This window comes from Ischnura elegans, chromosome 6 (assembly GCF_921293095.1).
Source record: "Ischnura elegans chromosome 6, ioIscEleg1.1, whole genome shotgun sequence".
NCBI lineage: Eukaryota > Metazoa > Arthropoda > Insecta > Odonata > Coenagrionidae > Ischnura > Ischnura elegans.
In genome coordinates this window covers 93,882,929-93,895,046 of record NC_060251.1, presented here as the reverse complement: position 1 = coordinate 93,895,046, position 12,118 = coordinate 93,882,929, and the positions used below count along the sequence as shown (strand labels likewise).

The following is a 12,118-nucleotide window of genomic DNA, read 5'->3' as shown; positions in this document are numbered from 1 at the left end:
TTGCAATGAAACTGTATCTGTGTGACAATGAGATTTCTTTTCCTATGCATTGCAATTTATATGGGCTTCAATTCTTTTTTACATGATATGCAACATATATTTTATATTCATTATACTTTGCAGGTGAACATCACTGATTTTAGAAGATGAAGATGATCTGTGCTACTTGGTTAGGAAACTTGAGGATGCATATGAGAAGTATGGGCACACTACTAACAAAATCAAGACAGAATACCGTATAAGCGCAAGTAAGAGGCGCACCTTTTTTTCCCAAGCATTGCAGCCGAAAATGGGGGTGCGCCTCTTACACAAACTTCTTATCTTCCCCCCCTCCCCTACCCGGTCGCAAGTCCAAGGGGAACTGAGGGGCCTTGGTTTACAGCGTGAGTCAGTCATCTGAAACCCTGGGTCAAAATCAAGCGGCAGGTAGGGGAGTTTCTCCCTTAGTGACGTATTTTAAAATGCTCCTGTTTGAATTTCTTTTAAGCATCGCGCCGTCACGTCGGTACCCCAGAGGTGAACATTGAAAAGATTGCGCGGGGTGATTCGCTCCGGTGCGCGCGCTAAATTTACTGCCACGAGTGGACATCCCGTGGCATTTATACTGCATATAGTAATCGCTTATCAAACGTATAGAAACGCGTAGTTTTCAAGGACATACCTGATTCGTCAACATCTGTCTTGCCGAGCAATTTCCATTACGCTGAGGACCTGATTTTTCAAAAATTATCTTCAGATGCTAATATGAGGATTTTTGCAACTGAAAATTATATTGGTGTCAAAACCTGCGGTTTAAAAAATTCGAACGAGTGTGTTCATTGTTGGACTAGCGCTGAAGGAGAGGTTGAGGGGAAGGAGCACGCTCCATATTTCAAGCTACGAGGCTTTGAGCGAAGGAGCAAGGGAAGAACACGCCCGATCTTGCATGTGACGTCGTTGCCTTTAAAGTGAAGAGGCGAAAGCGCAGCAATGTGATATACGCAGTTTGCGTTGCCGGAAGTTTCCAGTCCGTCTCGTCTTGTTTGAATGCGCTTATGCTACGCTTGTTTCTTCCGAAATTGTGCTGTTAGGACTAAGTTGAATATTAGTAGCCTTGTTTTAGCTATAAATCTTTGTGTCAATCAATTAGAGCTCAAAAAACTTAAATGCTGTCAGATATACGTCGCGTTAGGTCTAATTCTTTTTATAACCTCGTGCGTGTCATACAATTGCTGAAAGATATCGAGATATATTTTCGAGCTCAGAAGGTGACTCACCTAGCATTTGACCTCCAGAAACTCGGAGAATTGAACCTGGTAGACCGAAAAAGGTCAGTTGGTGAGATGGGGTAGGGATGAAACGCGTTTCATTTGATCCCCTGTAACTTGATAATTTCCTATTTTCCTACGGAGTCCCGGAAAGGAAAAAAACGGCCCTATGGACACACACCGAATTTGGACGGCCGGTAAAATATCGGCCGATATTTTACCGGCGAAGCGATGCTTGCACACACGCCAGATTTTTACCGGTCAAACGATAAGTTGCTATGTTTTTGAGCCGGTGACGGCGATCCACAGTGACAATGGCCGGCAGCTAACCGGCATTTAGCCGGTGCCGGCGCGTGTTCCGTACGTGTGCAAGCTCCAATGCTCTCCCATTGTTCACTATTGGAATGTGGACGGCCGATATTTTACCGGCCGTCCAAAATCGGTGTGTGTGCAAGGGGCCTTAAATCTACGACGTGGTTATTATCCTAAGGCGCTGAGATTGCCCTGATTGTTGTCCAATCTCTTGGGAAGGTTCATGCTATGTGCCTGTCATGTTTTGCCTTAAAATTTTCCATGGCTGCAATTCTATTGCAATACTCCTGCGAGAGCTTTTAAACAAAATTGTTCGCGAGTAGGACAAGCAACGTAGAGCGATGGCGTATGCGAAGAGAGGATCGGAACTCTTTCTACTCCCTCTTATGCCACTATTACCGCCGCAGTTATCAAAATTTCCTCTTTCAAATAGTACTGAAAGAGGAAATTTCGATAACTGTCGAAATTCCAGGCATACGTCTGCAACACCGCACGATAAAATAAAAAAAATACCGCAATATTTTTTTTCTTTACAGCTTTCTTCCTCAAAATAGGGGTGCGCCTCTTACACACGCTTATACGGTACTTAGTTATTGGAAGCAATAAAATACTGGATCTATCACTAGAAAACAAGTGCATAAAAGGAGTAACCAGAGATCAACAACAGAATTACTTAGGGAAGAACGGTTGTTAATGCTCAACACATATTTTACGTGATATTAACATATTAACACAAAAATGAAAGTGGAAAAACATAAAACAATGGTAGAAATTGTGATAACATAAGTATCAGAGGTATACGACATTAAGGAAAAAAACAGAAATCGGTTATTGATAACTGAGAAAGAGACTACATGAGAAGGTGTTAAAGAAAGAGTAGACTTGATTAAGTTTGAAATGATACAATCACTGCAATTTGAAAGAGATGTAGCTGATGAGATAGAAAGGAAGCAACTACTCCGGTTTGACCACACACCACACTAATAAAATAGATGACACCAGATGGCCAAAGCGAATATTGAATCGGAGATAGGGAGAGAGCAATGGAAACAAGAGGAATGATACAAGTGTCATGATAGAAAGAAATGGAAGCTGAGTGAACGAAAAACGATGGCAGACATACAAGGTGTTATGAGGGTTCAAAATTATAACAACTGCTGTCTGCACATGGTGTGTTCAGAAAATAATGGAAGTTTTTAAATTTCACGGGTTTGGAGAGTTTGATTGTTATTTTTATATGTACATATTATGTTGGTTTAGAGGAAAACAGATACGGTAGTAAGGACATCAGAAAGCGAATTGCATTAGCAATGGAGGCGTTAATGAACACGAAGGAGCTTCTGAGAGGATTGTTAGGTAAGAGTTTACAGAAAAGGTTAGTGAAGAGTTTGATCTGGAGTGTAGCTCTCTATGCTGCGGAAATGTGGACACTGAGGAACGAGGACGAGAGAGGATTGGAGGCATTCGAGATGTGGGTATGGAGAAGAATGGAGAGGAGAAATGGACAGAGAGGAGGAGAAACGACGAAGTGCTGGACATGGTGGGTGAGGAGAGGCAACTTTTAGGTGAGATACGGAGGAGACAGAAGGTTTGGATGGAGCGTGTACTTAGTGGGGAGGGTATGTTGAAAATGGTGTTAGAGGGTAGATTGTTAGGTAAACGGGGGAGGTGAAGGAAAAGAATTGGATTTTTAGATGTGTAGATTGAAAGGGAATAGGCCTTACAGTGAATTGAAGAAAGAAGTACTCGAAGGAAAGGGAGGCGCCCAGATTACTTCTTTGGTACTCCATGGAAAACCTACCTAAATTGGTAGAATACTATAATAATAATTATGATGGTGTAGATGCCCCAGAAGTATGGTAAAATTTGCAGCTGTTTTCATTGTTTACTTTGCCTGTAGCAGCCTCTAAGGTTAGACGTGTTTTATGAGGTGTAAGATTTTAGTTAGTAAATGTTTGGATCAAAGAATGTTCAGCAATAACATGAGAAAAATGTTAACAAAGGCTTGCTGTTTAATTGTGAGTCTGCTATGAGTGATACATATAAGCATTTCCAAGATGTCCACAAAGACGTTGAAGATAAAAAATGCACCAGCACATCAACAATTGTTGAAAAAGTAGAAATAGTGAAAGAAATGGTTATGAATCTACTGAATATCTAATGGTGACTATTTTTAAGGCGACAAAGTAAACGCAGACGAATTAATAAAGTTTTTCAAAAAACTAAAATTCCCATTATTTTCTGAACCCATCTTAAAAACAACCGGCTGTATGTATATGCGAAAAAAAAGAGACACTAACCATTAAGGAAGACAAGAAAGACACTGGTGCATCCTAGCTCTTCCCCACTCAGCAGTGCCAGGCTCTCCACGCCCGCATTGAATGCCAATCGGACAATGGGCTCCTCTTCAGCCTCCGTCGTGATGTGAGTCATCAGGGCTAAGTTTTTCACCAAACCACACGACTAAAAAGAGAAGGCACTTTTTTATGATGGCTTTGTAAGCCAAAACAAAGGTATGGAACAAAGTTTGGCAGGAGTTACTAAGTTTATTTCTTAATATCCAAAATGTTAAGCAAAATTTGACCTGAAACAGTGGAAGGCACCTAAGAATGAAAGAGAAGAAAATTTCCAAGAGACCCAATTATATGATCAAGCATAATAGATGAAGCTACAGAAAATAAAAAAAAATGAGATTCATACTCCATTTCCATCCTTAAAAAGTTTTCAAAAGCAAAATATAAGCTGTACAGTACTACATGCAAAAAAGGGTATAAGGTTGATTTAAGATTCACACTTAATGGAACATAATAGATCAAAACTAGCATGTAATATAAAATAAAATGTAGATGTACACTACTGTGAATTTGCACTATCAACTGACTATAAATCATAGTTAAACCAACAACTTGAGCACTTAAATATTGATATTTAATAAATATGATTGCCATTAAGATCTAATATTTACATTACAACATAACGTTGCATTTGCAATTTTTCTGTAGCATGCACATACACATTTTCCACATGATTACCTCTCCTTCAGGGGTATCTGAAGGACATAACATTCCCCACTGGGACGGCTGCAATGAACGTGGTCCTGAAACCTTCCTCGTCTTCTCAAACTGAGAGTTCACTCTCGTCATCATACCAAGCATTGATACGTAAGACAGCCTCGACAAAATCTGCGTCACACCCAAACGCTCCATTTTGAATCTTTTAATAGTCCAATTGCCCTGTGAGAAATACAATGATGAGGGATAATGATTATCATAAACATATCATAACCACTATCTATTAAAATTACTAAATCATGCTTTTATATATACATTACAAAAATAGGTAAGTGCATTGTAGCCTTATGGGCAATGAGCTTAACTTCTGACTAAAGATTTCAAATTTGCGTGAAGACTCCAGACACCAACAGAAAGGAGAAAAATTACTACAAGAATCAACACTTTTCTCTGTTCTTGCAGCATAATTGAATTAGCGACAGAAATGGTGACAGAAAATTGTTAATAGCTTTCAAATATTTCCAAAACACCATCTTAAGGCCTGGTTACACGGTGCATTAACCCGTACGGGTTAATGTCTAAATGTATGAACGCGAGAATGAACGGAAAAATTCACCGTGTAACCACCCCAAAATGTACAAATGCATGAACGCGTGAACGGAAAATAGAACATGTTCTAATTTCGTTCATGCATTCGCACAAGTTGATAACAGAGCCACCTGGTGGGAAACCAAACAATTAGTTGTCATCTGCAGGGCTATTCAGTAACTCTTTACGCGTATTTGTACTGTATCGTAAGTGCTTAAATCCTACCACAAACTCACCATTTGCATCTACACTAATATTCATATAGATTATCCCTGTATGTATGCCGGACATATTAAGTTTATGCCTATGGTATTATGCCGGAACAAAACAATCGATGAGGTAATAACAGAGTTTTCAACACGACATTTGTGAAATACGACTGCTATCATACGACTAATAGAACACATTTAAACATAATTTATGTCATACGAATTAACGACAATTCTACCTTTTATACGTACGAGGTGGGAATGCACTGGCCCACCACAAAAAGACGACTCACATTATCAAATTCATAAATCGACAAGACCTCTAAACCAACATCTTTTCCATCAACAGCAAATATCTTCCTAACTTTATAACTGACCAGGACAAAAGTAGAACAAAGTATTAAAAATATCTACCCTCATACATCATCTACACTCAATGAAACAGATGACAGAAAAATGTCTAGTAAACACGGCTTAAAAACAAGATGCGTCTACAAATTTTCAGCCTAAGTATTAACTTTGATAACGGTTTGAAATAAATAGAGTACTATTGAGATATAGCATTAAGCGAGCGATAACGATAAATATTAAATATAAATAAATATTACTGGCACGAAATGAAACAACTTCGGCAACTACAATGAACACCACTGTTTACGTGGCAGCGCAAATGTATTACCAGTATGAATTTTTTGAAATTTCCTGGTCCTACAGTAAGCAACGAAAAGGGAATTATTTTCTGGTAGGTATCGTCTGCTTCTTACCTTATGATACTGTTTACACATTTAAATTTTGCGCACTGTAAAGGGAATAAACAAAAACTAAACGCCTCGCGTTACGAGAAAATGTGTGAAAACTTGTGCGAACGCATGTACCGTGTAACCGCCCATTCATGCTCCTCGTTCACGCAAACGTCCATGAATTCAGACATGCAAACAGACACGCATTCATACATTAACCCGTACGGGTTAATGCACCGTGTAACCAGGCCTTTAGCAAAGGTGCTACACGCATATACAGACTGTCCCAAGGGTCGTGTGTCATTTTTGACCTGTAATTTTAGTAACTTTGCATCGAGCAATACTCATGAAAATTGGCACACATATGGGGAAAGGTCCTAAGTTTTGTTGAGTGTAAGCAAAATTTTACGATTTTGACCTTTTGACCTCAAAATGTGGGTCCAAACCAAAAATTTGAATTTGCCTTATGGGGTTTCAATGTTAAAAAAATCGAGATAGAAAAAAGTCTGAATTTCAATGGCCAATATGTCAATTCTTAGGTTTTCGGATACGAGAAACCCGAAAATAACACTTTTATTTACGAAAATTCAATCGTTGACCCAGTAAGGTCACCGTTAAGGTCATAAGGGTGGCAAAAGGAATAGCATACCAACAAAGGTGTCGATCCATGGGTTTTATAGGGTGGCCAAGTCATTGGTATTATCCAAATATCCGTATTATTCACTAATTGACCTCCAAGGGTCACAATGGGGGTCAAAGGTCATAGAGTTAAACGTCAAGCCATCATGACAACCAAGGTGTCAAACCATAGGTTTCGAAGGGTGCCAAAGTCGGTTAGGCAGTTCATAGATCCGTAATGTTGATTGTTTGACCTCCGAAGGTCACAATGGGGGTCAAAGGCCATAGAGTTAAACGTCGAACCATCATGACAACCAAGATGTCAAACCATAGGTTTTTAATGGTGCCAAAGTCGGTTAGGCAGTTCATAGATCCGTATTGTTGATTTTTTGACCTCCAAGGGTCACAATGGTGGTCAAAGGTCATAGAGTTAAATCGGGCCACCATGACAGCCAAAGTGTGGTACCATTGATTTTAAAGGGTGCCCAAGTCAGGTTTGAAGTTTGTAAATCAATATTGTCGATTTTTATTTACCAGCGAGGGACATAATTGGGGTCAAAGGTCATAGAGGTATGTTTTGAAATAATAGGAAAACTAATGTCCCCAACCAAAGGTTTTGAAGAGTGACGAAGTGAATGGCGTGGTACACATATCCACTGTTTTTTTCGACAAGCCTCTCTTGCCCTCTTAGTTTCACGTCGTTGTTGATTATTTATTTTCCTAGACATCCTTTTGCCCGACTCTGTGTCCACATTCTTCCACTATACCTCTCTTCAAAGAAGGTCCTAAGTAGGTCAAATGCCACATAGGACTTTCTCGATAACTACGCTGCAATCCCAATGGTTTTAAAGATTACCAAGCAAATAGCAATACCCATTTATGCCGCTTTTCATTTAATAGACCTCCATAGGTAACGCTCAAGTTAATGGTTGTGATTTTTCCCATGAAAGTCCTAAAGATATGTTAAATAAGTAGTTTAGAAAAATTCCCAGTTTGACTATAACGACCGCAGTTCCCCTGTCCCTAGTCCTGAAAACATTACCGGCAGCAAATTTATCAGGACCTCACTTCACACTCAAAGTCGCAAATTGTTTTGGTATATCTCTGCTTTGATGAGATTGTTGAACACCCAACAATATCATCAAAGCAGAGATATGCAGTTGTGGCTTCGTCTTGGCATCTCCATTAAGATGCATTTGCAGCTGCACATTATTGTCCGCGCAGCGTGTACTGGACAATTCCAGGTGTGCGTTATAATGAAATTTCAATATCCTTAAGTTGAAGCCCTAGAAAGTGTAATGGTGCAGGAGATTCGAGAGGAAGAGCATTGCAATCGAAACCATTTCTGCAATTGAATGGTTGACTAGCACAATGAAACTCCATGTTCACATTTGAGTTTATTATCCTATTAATTTTGTCGTTTTATGATATTTCCCTATAATCGTCAAATTTTTATCACACTGCATGATACAATCAAAATAAAAGCTGGATTTATAGATTTTTCTTTAATGTTTTACCTTATGGTTTCGGACATAGCCAATATCTTTTTAAACAAATTTTTGTCTTTCACTTTGGAATGCAATTCAAAAGAATGTTTAGAGGAAATAAATAATCAACTTCGGCGTGAAAATAAGAGGGCATGGGATGCCTGTCGGAAAAGAATGCGAGGAAATGGAAAAATTTCGGAAGGATGGGGGGGAAAGCGCGTTGCACATTTTCTCAATGACCTTTCACCCCATTATGACTTTCGAGGGTCAAAAAAATCTGTTATACGGATCTATGAACTGAAAAACCGACTTTGGTACCCTTCGAAACCTATGGTTTGATATCTTGGTTGTCATGATGGCCCGATTCAACTCTATGACCTTTGACCCCCATTGTGACCCTTGGAGGTCAAAAAATCAACAATACAGGTCTATGAATGTACATATATGTCAGATGATTAACGTAAATATCACTTACCGTAGAAATTGCAGCTTCCAAGCCAAAAGTAATTTGATCCTGTCTCATATGCTTCACAATGTCAAACTGAGCAGCTTTGATTTTTGGGATATTTTTATCAGCAATAATTTTTAACTGAAATGAAAATAGATAGACAGTTAAGTACTTCTCACATGAGATTTAAATTCATCAGGGTGGTAATTTAGTATATCTATGTGAAAATCACCACATTTGGAGAATGTTGGACCTTCAAATGACTGTTCAATAAGTCATTCATTACTTGAGCAACAGTGACGACATGATAGAAATTAACTGTTCCCATGGAAGCGAGCTAACACTCATGCACCCTTAGCAGTCACCAGTGATGAGATAAGTATTGAAATAATGAAATAATCTTCAATTACAGTGTCACATTTTTTTATAAGGTACAATTATGATTGCAATTACATATAATTTTGCTCTTGCACATAATGCAACCTCAGTCAACATTTTCTCAAAGAGGGAGTACTAACATGCAAACAAGCATTTTAATTACACATTATGTAATGCCATTAATAGTTAAAATTTTTGATTTATGTACTTTTGGCATGAATAAATATGTTCCACCAAATTTAGACCTGTGGATGAGGCTTATGTAGTCTTTTGATCAGATCATGGAATTCAAATTTTCACTTTTGATTATTAAAACACGTAACAATTACTCAAGTGTAATGATTATTACTCACGGGAGTTTTGGAGTAGTTGGGAAATGTCTGGAGGCTGGCTTGTTCGAGATACCATAAAAAAAAGCCATACCATAAAAATACTTCCAGCTTACACCTTATGGTATACATACAACTTACATCCCATTGTAGACATCTAAGTTAACAATCACGGACATATACTAGCAAACCAGCAGAGACCATAAGTTACTACAATTCTTATGGTGCATTTTTTCTCTACTTTCACTAGTTAGAGATGAAAAATTTCTAAAATTTAATACTTCAAATGCCACCTCCAATGAGTAAAGAGGAATGACATTTTTCTATCATGTGAACGTACCTCTCTATTAAATTTCTTGAAAAGATCCTCAAAGAGAAGAGCCAAAAGAGATCCAGCCAATTCCATCCTCTTGTTTCCATAATAGTCCCGATCATCAATTGTCTTTGGCTCTCCTTGTGCCTGAATCACTCTCCGAACCATCAAAGCCAAGTACATAGCTTTCATTTTAAAGTTGAAATTTGGTACCTAGAAAAAATTAATAGAATCTCAATTATAGATACACCTTGATTTTACCACTTCTTAAATGGAATTTTCTCTTGATATAGATGGCAAGCTTTAAGTTTCTAAAAGTGCATATTATTTTATCATTCCGCAGGAAAGACTATAATTATAAAAAATTAAAACACTAGGAAAGACCAAAAGCCTGCAAAGTATTAAAATGCGAAGTACAGAATTCAAATTATGAAAGGATATAATTTTGTTAGAGAAAATCTCAAAAGATCATCCTGGCATGGGTCATGCTGGGGATGCTAAGGAGTGATATAATAAAATATAGAAACTAATATACAACAAAAGAGCTAGTTCTATAATGAAACAAATATTACAATTTGATACACTTAAAGGAATGATTAACCGATCAAATATCCATAAATACATTCTAGAATATTTGCCACTAATTTTCACTCACAGACTTATCCCAAAAAATTAACATGCATTTGATGCAAAAATTGGAATGACACAAGAAACTTTACCACAAAATTATATGAAGCTTATGTTTGCAGAGGGAGTGTGGGAGATAAATGCAAATAGAACAGTTCAATCACGATATTCTAATAATAGGATATGCTTCAGGCTTCATATGGTAGAATTTTAACACATTCATAAATAAAAAGATATTCCAAGTGGACATGATTCCAAGTGGAATTCCATGAGGACAAAAGTTTATGACAGTGATAAAAAAAGATGCAGTCACCTCTGAAACAACTATATATTAAGAAGTACAGCCATGTCACAAAAAAAATACATCCATGGTGGTACAAAGTGATCATCAAACTTCGAATATCTTGATATTAGATACAAAGATTGAGGGGAGACTATGCCCTTTCCAGCACAATTGCCATTAATTCCACTACTAATTTTTATTCCTCCCACTGGAATGAAACTGTTTAACTACAGAATACAGTAGCTATATGGTGACAGGTAGTCCTGCAGGATAATATTTTCAATCATTGATGCATAACGACACATTGATTGTTCATGGTTTGATTGTTGATTACAATCATGATGATGATTAACAATTGATGAGGATGGTGAACAATTATTAATGTGTACCTACATAGTTGACGCACATAACATATGCACACTACAAAGAGAGAACGATGCACAAACCAAATGAGCCATGATGACAGAGAATGGAAAGTAAAATAAAGGTGAACACAAATCTAAAACAACAATTGAGGATTTCTCTCACTAATTCCTATGCAGCAAAAAATGAGCCACTGGAGGAAATTGTCTCCATTCAGTGAATTTTGAAGAATAAAATGTCACATTAAATGATCTGATAACTTATAATGATAGCAGAGAAGACAACTAGTTATCTGAGCACGACTTTTCCACAATAGTTTTTGAATTTCCCTTAATTTTCAATTTGTTTCTACCGATATCTTCATCTTTAGAACTGCGGCAACTATAGTTAATAATTAGGGAAATACAATATTGGTTTCCTTAGATGAAAATCAGAGAAAAAATCTATTTACCGTATATGTCTGAATATAGTCCCCCCTATTTCCCCAAAAATGCCTGTTGCAAAAGTAAAGGGGGGGACTATATTCAAACGCATTTATTTTACTTTTCCCGAAACTTAAGCCTCAATATTAGGGGGGGACTATATTCGGAGAAATACGGTAATTAACAAGCCAAGAAAGTCATAATAAGTTTCCGTACCGGAACATGAGCAAGAATAGTGGTCGCTAGGAGTTCACGAGCTTCTTCCATTGGTGGAACTTTTGGTCCAACGAAGAATCTCTTCACACGAACACGGTTACCTATGTACCTGAAAAAAAAAAGAACAGCAATGAATAATCGAAGTTAGATCAACATTTTTCAAAGTGAATCACTAGGGCATCACAATAGTGAAACCTGAACATGAAAGTAATGAAATCAAATCTACCAAATATTCACTTATAAACCAAAATGACAGAAAAAGTGAAATAATGCTGTGCAACTGATAAGTAATAGGTATCATAGAGTACCTAAGTACGTACTTACTCAATGGCATTATGCAAGCATAATATTTTTGGCCAGGTTGGTCACCCATTTAAACAAAACTAAGCATTTGCCAAATCACTTCCCCACTTGTTAACAAAAGAATTTTAGATTTTTTCAGTAGGCTTCATGCATAAAAAACAAATTATGTTATACTATTTTGGAAGAATTTTTAGCAATGTCACATGATTACTACAAAAAAGCAT

The 12,118-nt window shown here is 37.5% G+C and overlaps 1 protein-coding gene across 1 annotated transcript in view; it reads right to left on the bottom strand.

Annotated features, from left to right (window-relative positions):
• LOC124161200 (DNA-directed RNA polymerase III subunit RPC2) overlaps window positions 1-12,118 on the bottom strand; it is a 52,272-nt gene that overhangs the window by 27,348 nt on the left and 12,806 nt on the right. The window contains exons 6-10 of the mRNA XM_046537450.1: window positions 11,592-11,700; window positions 9,708-9,893; window positions 8,688-8,801; window positions 4,592-4,792; window positions 3,860-4,022 (exon numbers count right to left, since the gene is read on the bottom strand). Coding sequence (XP_046393406.1) covers window positions 3,860-4,022; window positions 4,592-4,792; window positions 8,688-8,801; window positions 9,708-9,893; window positions 11,592-11,700 — 773 coding nt within the window. The remainder of the gene's footprint in view (window positions 1-3,859; window positions 4,023-4,591; window positions 4,793-8,687; window positions 8,802-9,707; window positions 9,894-11,591; window positions 11,701-12,118) is intronic.